The sequence below is a fragment of the Dicentrarchus labrax genome, unplaced genomic scaffold (genome assembly GCF_905237075.1).
Source record: "Dicentrarchus labrax unplaced genomic scaffold, dlabrax2021, whole genome shotgun sequence".
Taxonomy (NCBI): Eukaryota; Metazoa; Chordata; class Actinopteri; family Moronidae; genus Dicentrarchus; species Dicentrarchus labrax.
The window spans coordinates 25,560,803-25,581,615 of NW_026136708.1; the positions used below are offsets into that span (position 1 = coordinate 25,560,803).

A 20,813-nucleotide genomic window follows, 5' to 3' on the forward strand; every position below is an offset into this window, starting at 1 on the left:
TAAAAAGACACAACAACGTTTTATTCAGTCACATACGAAGAGATAAATCAACACAGACAAAAGAAAGTGAAATGTGTCCTTCAGGCTCCGGTTGCTGCTGGAATCAAACCTGTGACGTTCACTTTACAGAGTTTAAACACAATGTTTGCTTACTGTTTGTCCTCTGGGTCTGAGGATCAATCAACTCTAACAACTTGGTTTACCGAGCGTCCTTGAATGCACCGATGATATTAAATTATTATTTCTGAGCTCCAACAAACGAACAGCTTCAGGATTTCATCCGGTTTCCTGTCCTCTCTGCGGCGTCCTGCGCTGAGCTCTGGTTCTGGTCCTGGTCCCGGTCTTGGTCTCTGGGCTCCTCGCTGCTGTGCTGTTGATGACTCGTCTCTCCACCTTCAGAACCTCCTCGTACAGGAACGCCGGCTTCACGTCCAGCAGGAAGCAGAAGAGCTGCAGCAGCCAGACGAAGGTCCGAGGCAGCGTCGCCTCCACGTCCGAGTAATGACTGCGACACGTCCTGAAGAGGAGGAGAGGAAGAACTCAGGAGGATCTCAAAGTGATCAATACATTTCATTTCTGTTGATCAATTTCATACAAACAAACAAACAAACAAACAAACAAACAAACAAACAAACAAACAAACAAACAAACAGGGGGTCTACCGGGGGTTGCAGGCTCTGAGTGCTGGGTGCCAGTATGTGGAGTTGGAGGGGGTCAGGACGTTGTGCTGCAGGGTCAGAACTCCACTCAGCTTCTTGTGGTGCAGACTGGGACCGTCGGCTCCGTCCTCGTCCCCCCAACAGAACCTGAAGCTGGACGGATCGCCACGCTCGCCGCCCGCCGGGCCACGGGACAGCTTCTGGAAGCAGATCTGCACCTGCTCCGCTATTCCTGCAGCGACACACAAACACAGCAGCTGCTTCAGTCTCAGGTCCAGGTCCAGGTCCAGGTCTACAGCCACTGGGTCAGACTCTTACTTTTTCTTTTCACCACGACTCTTTTATCCCTCTTACTCGAGCTGAGAGGATTCTCGGCTATCCACTGTTTCCTGTGGACGACAGAAATAAACAACATCAGTTTCCAAACGTGTTAATCAGCCCATTAACAGACTCTTTAAATATTAGAGAACAAGTTAGGGAACATTTGTCTTCATTAAATCTCAAATGATCTGAAACATTAACAACAGACTGATGAACAACATTTATAACTTTTAATGATCATTCAGTTGTTTTATCTCTTTAAAATGAAATCTCACAATAATCAGACAATTCACTGTTTTCAACAAATAGAGAAAGTCAAATAAAAAGATTTTAACAGTCTGACGGGTTCCAGCTCATTTCAATAAATCTTATCGACTCTACAGGACAGTTGTTTCTCTCAAACTCTGGAGGTGGTTTATATCTGACCTGGCGACGTCGTGGTCTCTCCTCTGCTGAGCTCTGGTCAGAGCGGCCCGCAGCAGCCGGTACCACCTCCTCAGGTTGAACAGGTTTCCTGTCGGTTCAGTCGACACAAACATCGTAAGGACAGTCTCTGATGTGTGCTACTGTTGCACACTGTGTTTTTAAGGTAATGCTACAAGCTGTTCACAAATAATAAAAAGTGATTAACACATAAAAATAACAAACATTTAACAAACGTCCTGAGAGTAAAGTACGGAGGTGAAGAACTCACCTGAGTCGTCCAGGTCACCTGTCTGATTGGATAAATCCCTGAAAGAACCAAAGTGACATTTTACATTCAGCTTAAAATCCAAATTCATAAAAACATGGAAACGTTCCCGGCTACCATTCAGCGTGGTCGTCCAGGCCGAAGATCAGCTTCATGGTGACGATGATGAGGGCGGCGGCCTGGACGTCGTACAGCGGCAGGACGGGATGAGACAGACGGTCGAACGTGTGGAGCGTTTGATCCGCCATACCGGCGCGCTCCATCACCCTGCAGACCCACGGGTGGAGCTCGTCTGGGACACAGAGAACAGTCGCAGTGTTAGTGTGAGCAGGCAGGTTGGAGCATCAGTAGCACTGATAGCGTCAGCGCTGCGTTACCGGGCAGGTTGGCGTCGGTCAGGTAGCGCAGGCTGAGCAGAGCTGGGTGCAGCAGAGTCTGCCGGCTGATTGGAGGAAAAGCAGGAAGCTGCAGTAACAGAACCAGAGACTGAGCCTCCTTATGAACCAGCTGGTGTGACGGGACGCTCTGACGGGAAACAACAAAACAACAACACAACAACACGTCAGTGAACGTTGCTGCTGAATGTAAAAGGTGATTTATAGCTGACGGACTCTGACCTCCACTCTGAAGAGGAGAGCGTCTTTGCCCTCGAGCTTCATCTCATCGGGAAGTTCCTCGTAAGCGTTCACGTACGGGACGTGACCTTCGTTCACCAACCTGAAACCAAACACATCCAATAACTCTTCCAGGACCTTCCAGGACCTTCCAGGACCTCGCCTGCAGGAATTCATCCAACAACATCTGAAAGTGTCTGAGCATCCAGGTGAGTCGTTACCTGAGCAGGTCGCTGAGCGTCAGCGGCTCGCGGCTCCAGGTCAGAGCGAGGTGGATCAGAGCCAAAGTCTTCTTCATGCTCATCAGACCGCGGGACCTCCTCAGCCGGGGCGACAGGTAACTGACGGCGTCCACCGAGCCCGAACACTGCGACCACTCACTGGAGCTCTCTGTGGAGGTCAAAGAGCGTCAGATCCCCTTTGTGCCTGCGTCAGCGTTGTGGTTGTCTGCCAGAAGCTGTCACACATTGACTGTTGATCCAGTCTGAAGCCACATTGTTACCATCCACTGTTTAGATCTTGGTGCTTTTTAACTCTAGATTTACTCTGTGGATCAATCGACTCCCGGTAGAAACCTCCTGAACCATGAACACTGAAGGAATCCTAACCGGGTTTATTAATTATATTTTAAAACAACAGAATATTATTGTGTAAAAGTTTGTTTCCATTAAATTCTTCACTGAGTTATTCAACATTTCTCTCCAGCGTCTCCTGACTGACTCTACCTGCAGTTGATCCGATGGTGCTGGGTGGGTTCGTCTCTCCGTCCGTCTCACTGGCCGACATGACGGACGACTCGGCTGCGCTCTCCGAGTCCGAGTCGGGACCTCGCTGACAGACAATAACAACAACATTTAATTGTTTAACGGGTGACCGATGCAGTTAATGAGTTAATAAATGTTTAAATCTTAAATGTTAACGATCAACAAACTTTATTTATTGAACTCTTCTCAGTTTCTTTAACTTCAGTCAGTATTTGTATCGAGGAGCTCGTGAGAGAAACGGTGGTCTGAGTTCAGAAAGCTCCTACGATAAAGAGAGAAGTGAACTCACCACTTTGAACCTGGAGGTCCTCACTGGGTTGTGGGTGTAGGCCTGTCGACTCTTCTGCAGGTAGAGTCTCCACAGCTCGCACAGCGCCTCGTCCTGAAACATTTAAAGATCAGCTTCCTGCTCTGAACTGCGGGTCTCATTATAAAGGTGTAAACACGGACCTTAAAGCTCGGACCGACTCCCAGTCGGAGCAGAGCGTCGGCCTGGTTCCTCAGGATGAACTGGAAACCCTCGCAGATCATCCACTGACGACCACCCTCTGGAAAACGTTTTAACACAACGGATGTAAAGTTTATTTATAATCTTCTTTTAAACTTCCAACTGTTGACTGTTTATGTTTTGAACCCAGTTCAGTTTGTGTTTAAAGACTCAGAACCACCGACCGGTCCTCTTGTTTCTGGGTCCTCTGCCGATGGTGGAGACCCTGTTGGAGCCGGGCGTGAAGGTGGAGTCCACCACCTCTTTGGTTCTCTGAGGACGATTAAACAGGTATTACAACACCTTCACACTCACACACCCATCAGCTGCTGCTGTTGTTGTTGTTGTTGTTGTTGTTGTTTACCTCGATGACAGTGTGGCAGGATCTGCAGTAGAAACGACCCTCATCTGAAACTCCCCAATCCACCGCTGAGCACAGAGCGCAGGGCTCCTTGTACCAGGCCTACACACACACACACACACACACACACACAGAGTACACACACACACACACACACACACACAGTGAGTAACACACACACACACACAGTAACACACAGAGTAACACACACACACACACACACACACACACACACAGAGTAACACACACACACACAGTGTAACACACACACACACACACACACACACACACACACAGAGTAACACACACACACACACAGAGTAACACACACACACACACACACACACACACACACAGAGTAACACACACACACACACACACACACACAGAGTAACACACACACACACAGAGTAACACACACACACACACACACACACACACACACACAGTAACAGTTTGTTTTATTATTAATATTATTATTAACTATTTCCCCTTATGACACATCTCACCGAGACTTCATTAATAAAATTAATAATTAATATTTTCTTCCTTGATGGAAACAACGAATAAAGTTTGAAGAAGTCTTAAAGAGCTTTTCACAACTTTACAGTAAATTCGGCACACAAACGGCTTCCTGTGGGACAATTTAACTCTTTAATATAAAATTTAATATTTTAAATTAACTAAATTAACTTTTAGCTTGAGTCCACAAAATCCAGGATAAAGTCCGTGATGATGCATCGAAATACGTTTTAGCTTTATGTCAGATAAAACACTCGCTGTTTGTTAAATTGACTCGTATAAATTGTGTTAAATATTAATTTAATTTGTTTTATTCGTCAAATTTGACAAATAATTAAACGTAGTTTGGTGTGAAGCGACTAGCTGCTCGGTATTAGCTACACGTAGCTAACGTTAGCTAACTTTAACCTTTGATGAAACAACGGAAACGTGCAGGAGGAGTTTACCGTATGTTCGTCGTCCATTCACACCGAATAACAACCGTTTTATCCGGTAACGTCTCTGTTTACTTTCAAACTTCTGCCTCACGTCCACACGTGAGTTTGTTTGGGAGTTTCTTCTTCTCCTGTGGTTTCCGGTAGTGTGGAGGCTCTGCGGCGCTCTGCTGCCGCTCACAGTCCGACACAGGAACTACAACTTACTACAGCTTTAATGTTATTGACACATTTCACTTATTTTTATTTATTTATTTTTGTTTTGTTTTTTAATTTGTGTTAATTTTCTTATTTAAATTTATTATTATTTTTTATAATTTTGTTATTTAATAATTTTGTTATTATATATTTTAGTACATTATTATTATGACTGGACACCATAATTGAACAGTGTCAATACTTTCAGCAGATGTGATCAGTTATCCTTCTCTTTTGTTCACTCTATCTTTCTTTCTATCTTTCTTTCTATCTTTCTTTCCGGCCCTCTGCATACGACCGTGAAGACAGGAAATGTGTCACTTCCTACCGTTTATGGAAGAAGTCCTGCATTCAATATATATATATATATATATATATATATATATATATATATATATATAATATATATATATATATATTTTATATACTAGTAAAAGTACTAATTATGCAGAATAATATGTATTATATTACTGTATTGTTATGTAATATTATGTGATAATTACTGTATTATTACTATATATATATATACTGCTGGGTGAAAGACTTATTGATGTAATAATATCATAATTTAGTGCTGATTATATTTTTTATCATTAATCTGAATACAGAAAAGTATAAATCAGAATAAAATCAAAAATACAAATATCTCAAAAGTCAACTTAAGAACAGCACTTGAGTAAATATATTTTTTTATTACACTGACAATAATATGAATCAAAGTAATTCCATTTTAATATTATATATATATATATTTGTATATAAAGTGTCGTGGTCTTTGACTTCCTGCAGTATTTCCTGTCACACACAGAGACTGTGTCCTGTCACTTTAGTGTTTTATAGATTTTCCGGTTGTGATGTGAAGTTAAAGCTGATGAGATCAGATGTTATAAATAGAGCTGCCAGATGTCTCTGTGTTATTCTCTTACATAAGATGGACGACAGACAGGCAGAGAGACAGACAGGCGTGTATTAACTTCCATATTTGTTGTTTAAGAATCAACTCTGTAAACAAAATCAGGTCAAATGTTTTTTTGTTTTTTTTGTTCAGGTTTTTAGATTCCAGCATGTTTGACTCACCGCCGTCAACCCACCACAATAAGAGCACGGCGCGACGGGGGAGTTTCAAAATAAAACTTTTTCTGGGAAATCTGATTTTAGTTATTTCTCTCATCCCCTGGATTATTACATTATTATTATTATTATTACATTATATTGTTATTATTGTATTACATTATTATTATTTTATTATATTATTATTGTATTACATTATTATTATTATTTTATTATATTATTATTATTATTATATTCATTCATTATTATTATTATATTAATTAATTATTATTATTATATATTAAATCATTATCATTATTTTTAAATTATATTAAATCATTATTATTACATTAAATTATTATTATTATTATTATTATTATCATTATTATTATTATTATTATTATATTAAATCATTATTATTATAATTATTATTATATCAATTCATTCTTCTTCTTCTTCTTATTATTATTATATCAATTCATTATTATTATTATTATCATATCAATTCATTATTATTATTATTATATTAAATCATTATTATTATTATTATTATTATTATTATATCAATTCATTATATTATTATTATTATTATTATTATTATATCAATTCATTATTATTATTATTATTATTATCATATCAATTCATTATTATTATTATATTAAATCCTTATTATTATTATTATTATTATTATTATTATTATATCAATTCATTATATTATTATTATATTAAATCATTATTATTATTATCATTATTATTATTATTATATTAAATCATTATTATTATATTATTATTATTATATTAAATCATTATTATTATTATTATTATTATTATTATTATATCAATTCATTATATTATTATTATTATTATTATTATTATTATATCAATTCATTATATTATTATTATTATTATTATTATTATTATTATTATATTAAATCGTTATTATTATTATTATTATTATTATTATTATATCAATTCTTTTTTTTTTTTTTTTTTTTTTTATTATATTAATCGTTATTATTATTATTATTATTATTATTTGTTCCTCTTCAACAACTTGAAGACTGTGACTATTTAGACGTTATGCTTTTATTGTGAAGGCAGTAGGATGTGCTTCCGGCCTCGCGCTCTCTGCAGCTGTCTCTTCCTGGTTTCGCGAACTCAACGCGTTTTTCTGCGTTTTTTTCTGCGTTTTTCTGCGTTTTTCTGAGCACAACAAAGACCCAAACTGGACGAGAGTCGCTGAACTTCCTCCAGAAAAGAGTTTTCCGACTTTGTTTGAGTGTAAAGTGTCGTTAAAGAGTTGAATGTGCTGCGTTGAGACGTTAAAGTGAAAGGGATTAAACGTCCATCAATCAGATCAACATGAAGCTCAGACTCACTTTATTCTGTCTGTTCATCACTTTAACACAGACTGCTTCTTCTCCTCCTGCACAGCCTGAAGACCCACACTACTGTAAGTTCATTATCATCTATACATAATCAATAATCACACTGCTGTAAGTTCATCATCAATAATCACACTGCTGTAAGTTCATCAGCATCTATACATCATCAATAATCACACTGCTGTAAGTTCATCATCATCTATACATAATCAATAATCACACTGCTGTAAGTTCATCAGCATCTATACATAATCAATAATCACACTGCTGTAAGTTCATCATCATCTATACATTATCAATAATCACACTGCTGTAAGTTCATCATCAATAATCACACTGCTGTAAGTTCATCATCATCTATACATAATCAATAATCACACTGCTGTAAGTTCATCAGCATCTATACATAATCAATAATCACACTGCTGTAAGTTCATCATCATCTATACATAATCAATAATCACACTGCTGTAAGTTCATCATCAATAATCACACTACTGTAAGTTCATCAGCAATAATCACACTACTGTAAGTTCATCAGCATCTATACATCATCAATAATCACACTACTGTAAGTTCATCAGCATCTATACATTATCAATAATCACACTGTCATCAGTTCATCAGCATCTATACATAATCAATAATCACACTGTTGTATGACATACATATATAACGTACAGTTTATCAGCATCTATACATCATCAATAATCACAGTTATTGTCAAATATAGGTACGGAAGTTTCTAATTATTAAGATAAAAAACTAAATGTGAGTCAGAATTATTAGAGAATATGTTAAATATTTAACTTTGAGTAAATCAAATCAATTAAATTATATATTATTATATGTAATTATATTATCTAATATCCTGATCTATTAAATTATTAATTATTTAGGTTAAGGTTATTAGTCAAGAGGGATCAAGAATTTGAGCTTGTAATCCCAATTTTGTTTTAATATTTTACACTTTGTTACCACTTACTTACAATCTCGTATCACTCTATATAAAAACATAAATCTATATATAATAATATATCTTATATAAAAGATATATAAACAAATGTATACATTGTTAATCTGCCACAGTGTAGACATCTATATATAATAATATATATATAAATATATAATAAATAATCTGCCACAGTGTAGACACTTATAGACAAGGTTCACATTAAATACAGGTCTGATGGGATCAGTTTATGGATCCTTGAACAAAAGTACTGCGAACCAACAGTTTCATTAATGCTTTAAATCATAAATGTGACACAAAAACATCACAAATGATGAGATATTAATTCAAATTCAGAATATAAACTACGATGTTGGTGATAAATGTTAAAAGATGTTTTTATAGTATGAAAATTTAATCCAGTAAAAAATTAAACACAATTTGTTCCAGTGAGACTAAAATCTGAGGGATGAATTATCTTTATATTTGTTTAGAATCAATATTTTATTGATCAGGATTCAATATGAAGTCTCTCTGAAGGTCCTCTGTTCCCTCCGCAGCGTCTCTCAGGTCAATCCTGGACGACTTCGACGTGCTGCCTTTCTCCAGCCTGCAGACTCACTCCGTCCGCCGCCGCGACGTCCAAACTCAGACTCACGTGGAGAAGATGGTCAGCTTCGACGCCCTGCAGAGGTCAGAGTTCAGGTTTCTCACAGTCCGCTGACGCAGACTCCAGAGAGTAACAGTGTGTGTGTGTGTGTGTGTGTTCGCAGGCAGTTCAGACTCTACCTGAGGACCAACGACGAGCTCTTCACCGACGACTTCAGAGCCGTGATCGTGGACGAGGACGGACAAGAGCGAAACTACTCGGTCAACAGACACAACTACTTCACGGGACACGTCATCGGTAACGATCGGCCTGAACGCCAACGACCTTCAACCATCACACGAGGAATACTTTATTTCTGATTTTGTCTGTTCCAGGTGAAGAAAACTCTCGAGTTCAGGCTCATATAGACGACCACGAGTTCTCCGCTCACATCCTGACTAATGAGGCCGAATACAACGTCGAGGTAAAACAAGAGTTTACCGTAAAACTTCCAGTAAAAGCAGCTCTCCTTTTAAAAGCCTGCTGTGGCTACACGTTTGGACAAATAAACGCAGGTCTCCAATAGAGGCCTGGTCTGGATTTTATAGAAATTATCTCGATGTATAAAACCTCTTAAAACCCACCGGGTCGCCTGCTTGAGCGAGTTTTAAGTTGTTTTGATCTCCTACACAAATATAAATGTTTAAACTTCTGTCAGTATGTACATAATGAACATCATTAGATCAGTTATAGATTCTCCACAATTCAGTCGTTCAATAGATTTTACGAAAACGATCAACAACAAAGTTTAACGTTAATTCATTCTGACTGTAACACGGTAAACAAGAGAGACGGAAAAAAACCTCTGAAGCATCAAAATCATCATGTTAGTTGTCAAATTTGCTGAATAAAACTCAAGAGAAGCAGCAGTTAGAGTTTAGTTTAGTTTAGTTTTGTGCTAAAGGAATTAAAGGCCTGTCCCAAATAGAGGCCTGTCCCAAATAAAGGCCTGTCCCAAATAGAGGCCTGTCCCAAATAAAGGCAGGGGGAGTTCAGTGATTTAAGCAAATAAACGCCTGGGCTATTATTAGAAGTTTTACGGTATGTTAGTTTCAACCTGAAAGTCTTCATCAGGCAAACAGACTGAATATAAACACGTTATTAATAAATATATTTATAAATAATATCTAATATTAATATTTCCAACCAACCGACTGACGCTGACATCCGTAGAAATGTACCTGCTGATGTTTCCCGCTGTAACTCTTCTTCTTTCCACCGTGTTCAGCCTCTCTGGAGGTTCACGTCGGCGCCCCCTGATGGTCGTCTGTTGATCTACCGCTCAGAGGACATCAGGAACCTCAGCCGTCTGCAGCAGCCCTCAGTCTGCGGCTACGTGACCTCTGACCCCGTCCACCTCTTCCCTGACAGCGTTAAAACGGCCATATTGGAAGAGCGAGAGGAAGAAGGTCAGTAGATCTGAACTCTGTTGTTTACGAGTTGTAGCTGGTGACCTTGCACTTCCTGTTTCTGTTTCACAACAAGGCCTCTATGTGATACACCTATGCTTTTAATGTGAAATAAATAGCTTTTAATGTTAAATAATGAGCTTTTATTCTGAAATAATGAGCTTTTAATGTGAAATGAGCTTTTAATATGAAAAAATAACTTTTAATTTGAAAAAAGAGCTTTTAGTTTGAAAAAAGAGCTTTAAATATGAAATAGAGCTTTTAATGTGAAAACGTTTTTCTTTTACTGTCCTTTACTACTGTAAAGACTTTTATTGTGAAGCGGCTGCAGGAAGTGTTGAGTAGCTTTCTTGGTCCCAAAAACAAACCCCCTTGATATCGACTGTTTCCTGTCTTTATTTACCTGCTCAGAGTTTGTGTCGAGAGGGAAGCGTCAGGTCCACGATCACCTGAAGAACACCTGTCCTCTGCTGCTGGTGGCCGACCATCGCTTCTTCAAGCACATGGGCCGAGAGGAGGAGAGCACCACCCTCAACTACCTGGTGAGCCCTCCACTGGTCCACTGGTCACCTGGTCCACTGGTCCACTGATCCAATGGTCCACATGTACGCATTTAATTCAACCCTCCACCACCTCCTCGCTAACCACCCCCCCGACTGTGTTCTCAGATCGAACTGATTGATCGTGTGGACGACATCTACAGAAACACATCGTGGGACGACGAGTTCATCGGTTACGGCGTTCAGATCCAGCAGGTGAGGAGCATTATGGGACGGGAAGCTGAAACAGTATGTGTGTGTGTTTGTGTGTGTGTGTAACGCTGTGTGTGTGACGCTGTGTGTGTAACGCTGTGTGTGTGACGCTTGTGTGTGTGTGTGTGTGTGTGTGTGTGACGCTGTGTGTGACGCTGTGTGTGTGACGCTGTGTGTGACGCTGTGTGTGTGTGTGTGTGTGTGTGTCTGTGTGTGTATTTGACGCTGTGTGTGTGACGCTGTGTGTGTGACGCTGTGTGTCTCCTGTCAGATCATCATAGAGAAGCGTCCGACCGCAGTGGCTGCTGGGAAAAGTCACTTCAACATGAAAGGCAGTCCGGTGAAGGGGAGAGACATTTGGGATGTGAAGAAGCTTCTGGAGGTAACGGCCGGCGTTTGTTCTTCTTCATGTTGATGTTTGACTGAGCGAGTTCGACTCTGAGGTCTCGACCCGGTTTGTGTCCCTGCAGCAGTTCAGCATCGACATCGCAGAGAAAGCCGCCAACGTCTGCCTCGCTCACCTCTTCACCTATCAGGACTTCGACGAAGGCACTCTGGGTCTGGCCTACGTCGCCCCGTCCAAACCCGACATCCCCGGAGGTCTCTGCTCCAAAGGTAAAGTCCCGCCGACTCGTCGCCGTCCCCGAATTCTCTTCAGACGTCAGTCAGAAAGAATAACTCTGTTTTTATTCTTCTCAAGCTTGTCCTTCGTCTGCGAACGAACAGAAAGTGATCTACCTGAACACGGGCCTGACCAGCACCAAGAACTACGGGAAGACCATCCTGACGAAGGTGGGTTGGTTCTGAGTTCCTTATTGTCCACACAGATAACGAGCCGTCAGTAGAGCCGTCAGATTCAACCACATACAGCCTCATCGGTGTAGCTCAGGGTTTAAAACCTTTATGAATACAGTTTAACACGTATTCTACATCCATCCTCTGTGGACGACACGGTGCATAACCACATAAATCAATCATAACCAATAACCAATAATCAATGAAAGCTGTGGTGGTGTTTGTTAAAGGAAGAAATACGTTGATTTTAGAGTTAATGTTTTTTCCACAGGAAGCCGACCTGGTGACGACTCACGAGCTCGGGCATAACTTCGGGGCAGAACACGACCCCGACAACATCCCGCACTGCGCCCCCCGAGAGGACCAGGGAGGGAAATACGTCATGTACCCCATCGCAGTGAGCGGAGACCACGTCAACAACAAGGTGCTCGGCTCGTTTCTCGTCGACGCTCTGAACGTCTGAAGGTCAGAAAGATAAATAAAGTCTCTCCTGTGTGTCCAGATGTTCTCGAACTGCAGTAAGCACTCCATAGTGAAGCGTCTGAGGACGAAGGCGCCGTCCTGCTTCAAGCAGAGGAACATTAACGTGTGCGGTAACTCTCGGGTGGAGCAGGGCGAGGAGTGCGACCCGGGACTGCTGCACATCGACTCGGACCTCTGCTGCACCAATGAATGCAGACTGAAAGCCAGAGCTCAGTGCAGGTCGGAGCCGATCGGCTGCAATCAATACTTCTGTCTCTGTTCCTCATAACGCAGCGTTATCAGTTCTTACAGTTTAAATACACTGAAGAAGAGTTTGTTCATCGACTCTTCGTCTCCGTGTGTTCAGCGACAGGAACAGTGCGTGCTGTAAGAACTGCAGGTTCGAGTCTGAAGGTGAAGTCTGCCAGGAGCCCATCAGCGCCACCTGTAAAGGACACTCGTACTGCACAGGTCAGCTCACAGGTCAAAGGTCACATAAGATAATTAAACAGCCGCCCAGAGACTTTTTGTGACCGTGTTTGTGTGTCAACAGGAAACAGCAGCGAGTGTCCGCCGCCGGAGAACGCGCCGGATCAAACGGTGTGTCTGGACAGCGGCGAGTGTCTGAACGGAGAGTGTATCCCTTTCTGTCAGTCCGTCCTGAAGCTGCAGCCGTGTGCCTGCAACGGTACGACGGACATTAACGTCCTCTGTTGGTTTCAGACACACACTAACACACTAACACACACTAACACACTAACACACACTAACACACTAACACAATAACACACACTAACACACACTAACACAATAACACACACTCTCACACACTAACACACTAACACAATAACACACTAACACACGCTAACACACTAACACACAATAACATACACTAACACAATAACACACACTAACATACACTAACACACTAACACACTCCTCACACACACTAACACACTCTCACACACACTAACACACTCTTACACACACTAACACACTCTTACACACTCACACACTCACACACACTAACACACTCTTACACACTCTTACACACTCTTACACACTCTCACACACACTAACACACTCTTACACACACTAACACACTCTTACACACTCACACACTCACACACACTAACACACTCTCACACACTCTTACACACTCTTACACACTCTCACACACTCCACACTCTCACACACTCTCACACACTCTCACACACTCTCACACACTTACACACTCTCACACACACTAACACACTCTTACGTTGCAGAAACCAACTCGTCCTGTAAGGTCTGTTGCCGTGGCAGCGGCGGTGTCTGCGCCCCCTACCAGGATGACACGGGTCACTTCCTGTACCTGCGTAAAGGCAAACCGTGCACCGTGGGGTTCTGCGACGGAGCGGTACGTCTCTCTCACGCTGACTTTGTCCCGCTGTGTGAAACCTAAAAGCTTTAACGGTAAACGTCCCGGTGCTCCTGCAGGGGAAGTGCATGAAGCAGGTCCAGGACGTGATCGAGCGTCTGTGGGACTTCATCGATAAACTGGACATCAACACGTTTGGGAAGTTTCTGGCCGATAACATCGTTGGTTCTGTGGTGGCGTTCTCTCTGCTGTTCTGGGTCCCCTTCAGCATCCTGGTCCACTGTGTGGTGGGTCTCTACTTTATGTTATTATTATTATTATTATTATTCTACAGACCTGATCCCTGCAGGTATTTGTGTCTGATCTTTACGTTACTGGAACATTTTAAGCAGAATGTCGTCGATGTTTTGATGAATCTTTATTGACCGTATGTGTGACATTAAATTGATAGAATTTTAAAGGGAGTCTGGTGTTTGTCTGTAATTTTACCTTTTAAAAGTTTTATCTGTTTGTGCTTTCAGGACAAGAAGCTGGATCAACAGTATGAACAGACCACCAAGTCCCTGTTCTTCCCCAGTGTGAGTATATTTATATATATTTATACTGTTTGGAGTTTAAGGACCAGCTTGTGATGTTTTATCCCGATCGGATCAAGTTCAGTTGAGATTCCCAGTTTTAAACCTCTTTATAAAACGTTGAACATAAAGCAGGTTTAAGTCTCTGCAGGTTCTTTTTACAAATGAAAACAATAAAGAACAGTTTAATTAATAAAAACACAATAAAAACAGCGGTCTGCTCTTTTAATTGTGGCTCATACTGACTGTGTTTATTTTCCCAGAATGCCGAGCTCCTGAGCAGCCTTGAGTCTGCCTCTGTTCGGATCTTTAAGCCTCCAACCTTCCCCTCCACCACCAACGCCGCCGCGCTGCGTTTCCAGCCGTCCGGCCCCCAGCAGACCAGCACCCCTCCGGTCTCCAGCTCCGCCCCGGGCCCCGACCCGGCCCCGGTCCCGACCCCCGGCCACCCCCTCCTGGACAGCCCCCGCATGGCCACCATCCAGGAGGACCCCAGCTTGGACTCGCATCTGGACAAGGAGGCCCTGGAGGAGGCGTTCGGGCGGCCAGCGGGGGCGACTCAGCGCTCCTTCGAGGACCTGACGGAGAACAGCGTGACGGGTCGCAGCGGGAAGGCGATAATGTTCAGACTCCAGCGACAACATCAGATCGACACCAAGGAGACGCAGTGCTGACAGAGCTCGCCGTCCACGGAGCCGAGCTCGCCGTCCACGGAGCCGGATTCAGGTTGTTACAGTTCAAACTGGTTCTGTACTAAAGACTGTCGCACTGCCGCACTCAGGTCCGATAACCAATAGCAATCTGTTCGTTGTGAGCAATAATATTTTATTATTATTATTATTACATAACAGTTTTAGATCGACACGTTATTTTTCTATTATAATATTATTATAATATTTTATGGAGTCAGATTAACGCACACAGACGTATTTCAGGATTTATTAATAAAAGAGAACTTCTGTCTCTTGTTGTAGTATTTGTGGGAAATACATTATTTTAATATGTGCGGTTGTTTACATATAAACAACAATAACTGTTTATATATAAATCTCGAAATACATTTGTAAATCTGTACACTTTTATATTGTTTTAAAGAGATATTTTAATGAATTTGCTCCATGAAAGAAGTTTTTTATAGCTCACACTTTGGGAAGCACTGAATTAGACTTTATGGAATCAATACAGAAAAAATATATAAGACAAGAAATTGTTAATTATTCAATACAGGTTGAAAATGTTAATTTCTGTAAAACAGTTTTAGTTTTAATTAAGTCCAAAGTTTATTTCATGATGTCATCTTCATAATTCCATGATTATATATATTTATATTTATATACTTATTGATGTGATTATTTACTTTTGGGATTCTGTATTTTGGTGGAAATGTTCGTATCCACTTAAAACCGACACCAGATCTTCTGACGGCTGTAAATGTAAAACAGACACCAAAAGATGAACCTTCAGGTATTTTTCTTCCAAAAATGGAAGTTAAAAGCTTTAAAAGTCAATAAAGCTGCAATTTATCTGCAACTATGAAGCAAAAATTTAAAATATTTGATGGCTTCAGCTTCTTGAATATGATCATTTGCTGCTTTTTGTTGACTAAACCTTCGAGCTAATTAAATATCTGTGTGTTTGAACTGTTTGGGCTTCAGACATTTTTCAGTTTCATAATCTAGAAAATAAAGATCAGATTCATTAATTGTGAAAATGATCATTAACAGCAAGAGTCTTCATGGGAAAAGATTCAAACATTTTGGGAGGATTTACAGTCAGATATTGTATCTTGTTTACCGACAACAGAAGAAGAAGCGACTTCTGTTAATTTTTATTTTTTGGCTGTAAAGAAAATAAAAATGTATATTATTTAATCTACCGTCCGTTTAATGGTTGTAAAATATCTTTAAACTGCCGTCCGCCCCTCAAACCAACAAAAAACACTTTAAATATAAACAGATAAAATAGTTTTTGGTCATTTTAAGTAAAAACTGTTTCCGTTTTCAACCGTTTTAATTAATAGTGTCTCACAGGGAACTGAACCCCAAACTCAGACAGTGTTGGTGTTTCTGTTTCAGTTTGTCTGAATATGGAAGTCCATTTCTGCCACGTAAAGTACATTTTAATTATATTGGCTAATGGTAGCCAAACGCTCGCTAACTGGCTATGTAATTTACATCAGTGGTTAGCTAGTTCGCTAACGTCAACAAAAACAAACATTTGATGGTTCAAGGTTTTTTTACGTTTTGAGAAAATAAGTTTTCAGGACTCAATTATCGATTATCTTGATAAGAAAGAGATTTTATCAGGAAACAAATGGAAACTTATTTCATAAGTGATCATATGAAAAATCTTAATTAGTAAACTTTATATAGTTTATAAACTTTATTACTATAGTTGTGTAAAAAGTTCAATATTTCTCCTGAAAATCAGTTAATTGAATTAAATTATTAAAAAGATACGAAAGTAAAAGAATCTTAAAATTGTACTTTGAGTAACTTTTAACATTTTATTCTTTATTCTGCTGGCTGAAATGAGCTTTCATGTTTCGAAACATTTGTACGTTTTAAGTTAATTTGTAATAAAATGAGGCCGTGTACTGCATTTATTCTAGTTTTGACTTGTATGTGTCTTTGTTTTGTTTTTGATAAATACCACTTTAGTATAAATACAGTCAGCTGTTTAAATCTGACACAAAGAGGTATTTAAACCAAACTGACGTATTTACATTGTTTCACTGGGAGAGCTCTCGGGCTGTTTGGTACCACTGTTTATATTTTATTAAATGTTTGTTTTGTGTTTTATTTTTGTTATTGAAAGCGTTTTGTATTTTAAATGACAATCACTGAGAACCCCTCGTGCCTTCTCTTCCTTCAAATGCACTAGTCAGTATTTTTAATATTGTGTATTAAAGATATGTACAGAGTGCTTCTGTTTACTGTGTTGTTATATGCAGACGATGATGCACCATATTCTGTTAAACACGTCTTGTAACGAGTATTTTAAGGTCTGACTGTATTATGTTTGTGTCACTGTGTTTACCTGTCAGTCAGTCTGCTGTTTCAAAATAAAAGGTTTTACTGACTGTTTTCAAGTGAGCAAAAGTCTGTTTCTGAACGCTGATGAGCAATAAAGTTATTGTTGAATTCTTGAGATTGTTTGTTGTCGTCAGTTTGGTTCTTTAGAGGGTTTGACGTTGATGTTAGCATTTAGCTAAAAGTGCAAAGAACCTCAACAGTGATATAGTGTGTGTATATATATATATATATATATATATATATATAAATAAAATAGTATAGTAAATATATATACACTACTCACAAAAAGTTAGGGATATTCGGCTTTCGGATAAAATTTCAGAATGTACATAAAATGCATTATAACCTTTCCAGGTGATCTTAATTTGAACTTCTACTTAAATGCCATACTTTCATGATATAATATCACTGTAGCATCAACTTTTTACATTTTCCATAAATTTTCACCCGAAAGTGGAATATCCCTAACTTTTTGTGAGTAGTGTATATTATATATAAGTATAGTAATATATAACATCTAAACAAAATGTTTCACACATTAAAATCAGGACAGAAACAGAAACCTGTTAAACTAAAGTACAAACGTTTATTTTTTCCTCATGATGAAACAAACGTTTCCGTAAATCAAAAAGTACAAAAACAACCAGCTAAAGATTGTTGGTCCGTCTCCTGAAGGCGATTCCTTTGGAACCAGGTTTTTAAACAAAGTCTTTAATCGATCAGTTCATCGGCCGCCTGTGAACGCGGCACTGACAGGAGGCCGCCGCCCACCTTACAGGTGACATCACAGGTAGGGCTGAGGGCGTCGTAGAGCCGGTGGATGGCGATCTCCACCATCTCCCTCAGAGAATCGTCCTCTGCACACGTCACTGACTGCAGACAGAGGTCAGAGGTCAGTAGAGAGGTCACACAGAGCTGCTGGTATTGTGTGTATAAAAGCCGGATGTAAATTTTTAAAATATTTACGAGCTCAGAATTGAGAGAAGGACTAACCAGTCCCTCCAGGATTTAAGGGGCTTTTTTCGGGATTGTTGCGGCCTAAAATGTCTGACTAACACGTCGGTTTGAGTCTCTTCATGGGATTCATTAAAATAATATAATAATAGTAGTGATGTCCATAAAAGGACACCTTGTTTTTTTTTTGCCACTTTTTATATTCAATATAGCAAAGCTGGAATAAAACTCAGAAACATCGACTGTCTTGTGATCGACTCGCGATTGAATTGAGACAGAAGATACAGACAGGAGGTCTCACTCTGCTCTGATGTTGTACTCACTCTGGTTTCTGGGTCGATGACCGCAGTGACTCCGTCCACCGTCACACTCACGCTTTTATCGTCTTTGAACTTTACGCCGTCGTCTCCAAACATGTCGCTGCAAAACACACACGAGATACAACATCAATAGGCCTCAGCTCACACAAATCTTTTCATACAGGGCTCTTATTTTGAAATCTCTACTGATACTTCCTTCTTCAGGTTTCATTTCTTTCGTTTCACTTCTCGAATACATATGCTGCTTATGATGTGCAGAGTGCCAGACGGGTGGGGCTTCATGTAGCAAAACATAAATTATGAACATGAAACTCTCTGCTGGCTGTTGCAGTCAGACTCCACCCGACTGGCACTGCAGGCGGAGTAAAACAAACGTCCACTTACTGCAGCATGAGCCCCAGTCTCTCCACAAACAGCTCCATGTCGAACGTTTCTTTCTTGCCTTCAAGAACTGAAACAAACATCAAACGTTAAAGGAGTCAAAGTTTCTGCTGATGATTAAAAACGTCCCACATTTTGTTCACTGACATTTCTGTGCGTTGGGGTTGGATTGGACCTCCAGGACCACCGTCGTGACGACGTCAGCGTACATGTCGTTGAGCGGGTTGGCGATCCACTGAGGAGAAAAAGTATATCAGTTATATTTAAACGTCCAGCCTCTTCGGTTCAGACTGAAACACTAAACTAATTTTGATTATCAATTAATCTGTTCAGTCATTGTCAAGTGTCAAATATTTTCTAGTTTCAAGATTTCCTGCTTTTCTTGGTCATTATTGTCAGTGGTTCCCAAACTAGGGGTCACAAGGCCTTATTGATTTAAAGGTGTGTAAGAAAACTTAATATATATCTGATCATTTGTAGATAAAACTAAATAAAACTTAATTTTTAGTAATAATAATCCTGACTCTGATAAACAGCCTCATCCTGAATAAGTAAAGTTCAAATAATCAAAGCGCTGATAAAATGAGAAAACACAGAATCTGTCAATAAAAGAAGCCTATTAAGTATCTATGAAAGATACACAATACAGAGAATTGTATTAAAAGGACATAATCTGCTCAAAATGTATCCAAAACTCTGGTTTTACACAAATTTCCTGCAGTTATTGTGTTCACTGTTTGGGTTCATTGTACAGTTTATCTGCTGTGTCTAACCTCCAGCAGCACCATGCCGGCCTCATGAACCAGAGTGATGCTCTTAAAGATCTTGATGGTGATCTTCTCTGCTCCCTCCACCTGCTCCACGTCTCCTGAAAACCAAACACACAGAAGATCAGACACAAAGTACAAAAGCAAAGACTGCAGGAGAGTTTAAACACACAGTTAATAAAGGTCTGACACATTAAATTAACTTGATTGTGTAGATTGTGGTTTTTATACATACAAACTACAATTCTAACCACAATTTCTTTGTTTCATTTTAGGCTAAATACAGTTAATTACATACAGATAACTTTTTTGTGAATCTTTTTTCTACTGTCTCTTTTATATTTGTTTTAATTACTTGAATGTCATGCCAGTACCGTCTTTGTCTGTTGTTATCTTGTGTTTAAAAAACAAATAAACTTGGACATATGTTAGGAGGTGAAAAACCAAATATGAGGAAACCTTTTTATCTGGAACATTTTGGACCTGAACTGGCTATAAAAATGTTTCTAACAGATAAAAAAATGTTCTCAGGTAAAGAAACAGAGACAGAATAGACTGTGTGAGGTGCGTTCAGGTGAGCTGGGAGATGTGAGGACCCACCTGCGAGGCTGCGTAGCTGGCTGACCAGCAGGGAGATGGGTCCGGTGTACGGGATGGCCTGAGTCTGTGTCACTGTGCCCATATTCAGATCTGTGTAGTCTGAACAACGAGAGGCAGTAATGTTAGCAGACTCATTCATAAGTTGCACACTGGCAATAAAAAGTGATTAATCCATAAACCCCAAAATGTCCTCATTAAGATTGTTTACCACACAGTCCCCACAAAGATACACATACAAGCTCACACACACACAGACGGTGTTACTTACTGGAGAGGTCGGAGGGCGTCACGATGTGATAGTTGAAGTTTCTTTTGA

The 20,813-nt window shown here is 39.8% G+C and overlaps 3 protein-coding genes across 3 annotated transcripts in view; 1 reads left to right on the plus strand and 2 right to left on the minus strand.

Moving 5' to 3' along the window:
- Positions 1-4,996, minus strand: taf1b (TATA box binding protein (Tbp)-associated factor, RNA polymerase I, B). Its single transcript, XM_051409573.1, has 15 exons — positions 4,866-4,996; positions 3,901-3,999; positions 3,722-3,809; positions 3,500-3,597; positions 3,339-3,431; positions 3,011-3,116; positions 2,507-2,675; positions 2,289-2,388; positions 2,049-2,196; positions 1,789-1,963; positions 1,675-1,712; positions 1,407-1,494; positions 978-1,048; positions 663-891; positions 1-517 (listed from the first exon to the last, which is right to left on the minus strand). Exons 1-15 carry the CDS (start codon positions 4,881-4,883, stop codon positions 277-279), a joined length of 1,761 nt encoding a protein of 586 aa, XP_051265533.1. The 5' UTR covers positions 4,884-4,996; the 3' UTR covers positions 1-276.
- Positions 4,997-7,225: 2,229 nt separating this feature from the next.
- On the plus strand, positions 7,226-17,590 carry adam17b (ADAM metallopeptidase domain 17b). Its single transcript, XM_051409336.1, has 18 exons — positions 7,226-7,554; positions 8,999-9,131; positions 9,212-9,345; positions 9,423-9,511; positions 10,316-10,496; positions 10,908-11,038; positions 11,165-11,251; positions 11,520-11,630; positions 11,719-11,863; positions 11,949-12,040; positions 12,315-12,467; positions 12,546-12,745; positions 12,873-12,976; positions 13,059-13,193; positions 13,774-13,904; positions 13,985-14,152; positions 14,387-14,443; positions 14,704-17,590. The coding sequence occupies exons 1-18, from the start codon at positions 7,464-7,466 to the stop codon at positions 15,112-15,114; spliced, it is 2,553 nt and encodes an 850-aa protein (XP_051265296.1). The 5' UTR covers positions 7,226-7,463; the 3' UTR covers positions 15,115-17,590.
- Positions 17,591-18,041: 451 nt separating this feature from the next.
- Positions 18,042-20,813, minus strand: part of LOC127367929 (cleavage and polyadenylation specificity factor subunit 3) — a 10,962-nt gene continuing 8,190 nt past the window's right edge. Inside the window, exons 12-18 of the mRNA XM_051408185.1 lie at positions 20,766-20,813; positions 20,498-20,596; positions 19,904-19,998; positions 19,278-19,365; positions 19,134-19,200; positions 18,753-18,849; positions 18,042-18,348 (exon numbers count right to left, since the gene is read on the minus strand). The exon at positions 20,766-20,813 is cut by the window's right edge and continues 61 nt beyond it. Of these exons, the coding sequence (XP_051264145.1) occupies positions 18,187-18,348; positions 18,753-18,849; positions 19,134-19,200; positions 19,278-19,365; positions 19,904-19,998; positions 20,498-20,596; positions 20,766-20,813 (656 nt within the window). The 3' untranslated portion in view covers positions 18,042-18,186. The remainder of the gene's footprint in view (positions 18,349-18,752; positions 18,850-19,133; positions 19,201-19,277; positions 19,366-19,903; positions 19,999-20,497; positions 20,597-20,765) is intronic.

Excerpts from the sequence above, each read along its gene's own strand:
- adam17b (XM_051409336.1), top strand. The coding sequence starts at position 7,464 with ATGAAGCTCAGACTCACTTTATTCTGTCTGTTCATCACTTTAACACAG. Across the intron at positions 9,132-9,211 it reads AGCTTCGACGCCCTGCAGAG|GCAGTTCAGACTCTACCTGA; the intron begins GTCAGAGTTCAG and ends GTGTGTTCGCAG. Across the intron at positions 11,864-11,948 it reads CGGAGGTCTCTGCTCCAAAG|CTTGTCCTTCGTCTGCGAAC; the intron begins GTAAAGTCCCGC and ends ATTCTTCTCAAG.
- taf1b (XM_051409573.1), bottom strand. Across the intron at positions 3,810-3,900 it reads CCTGCCACACTGTCATCGAG|AGAACCAAAGAGGTGGTGGA; the intron begins GTAAACAACAAC and ends AATCGTCCTCAG. Across the intron at positions 1,964-2,048 it reads GACCGACGCCAACCTGCCCG|ACGAGCTCCACCCGTGGGTC; the intron begins GTAACGCAGCGC and ends TCTGTGTCCCAG.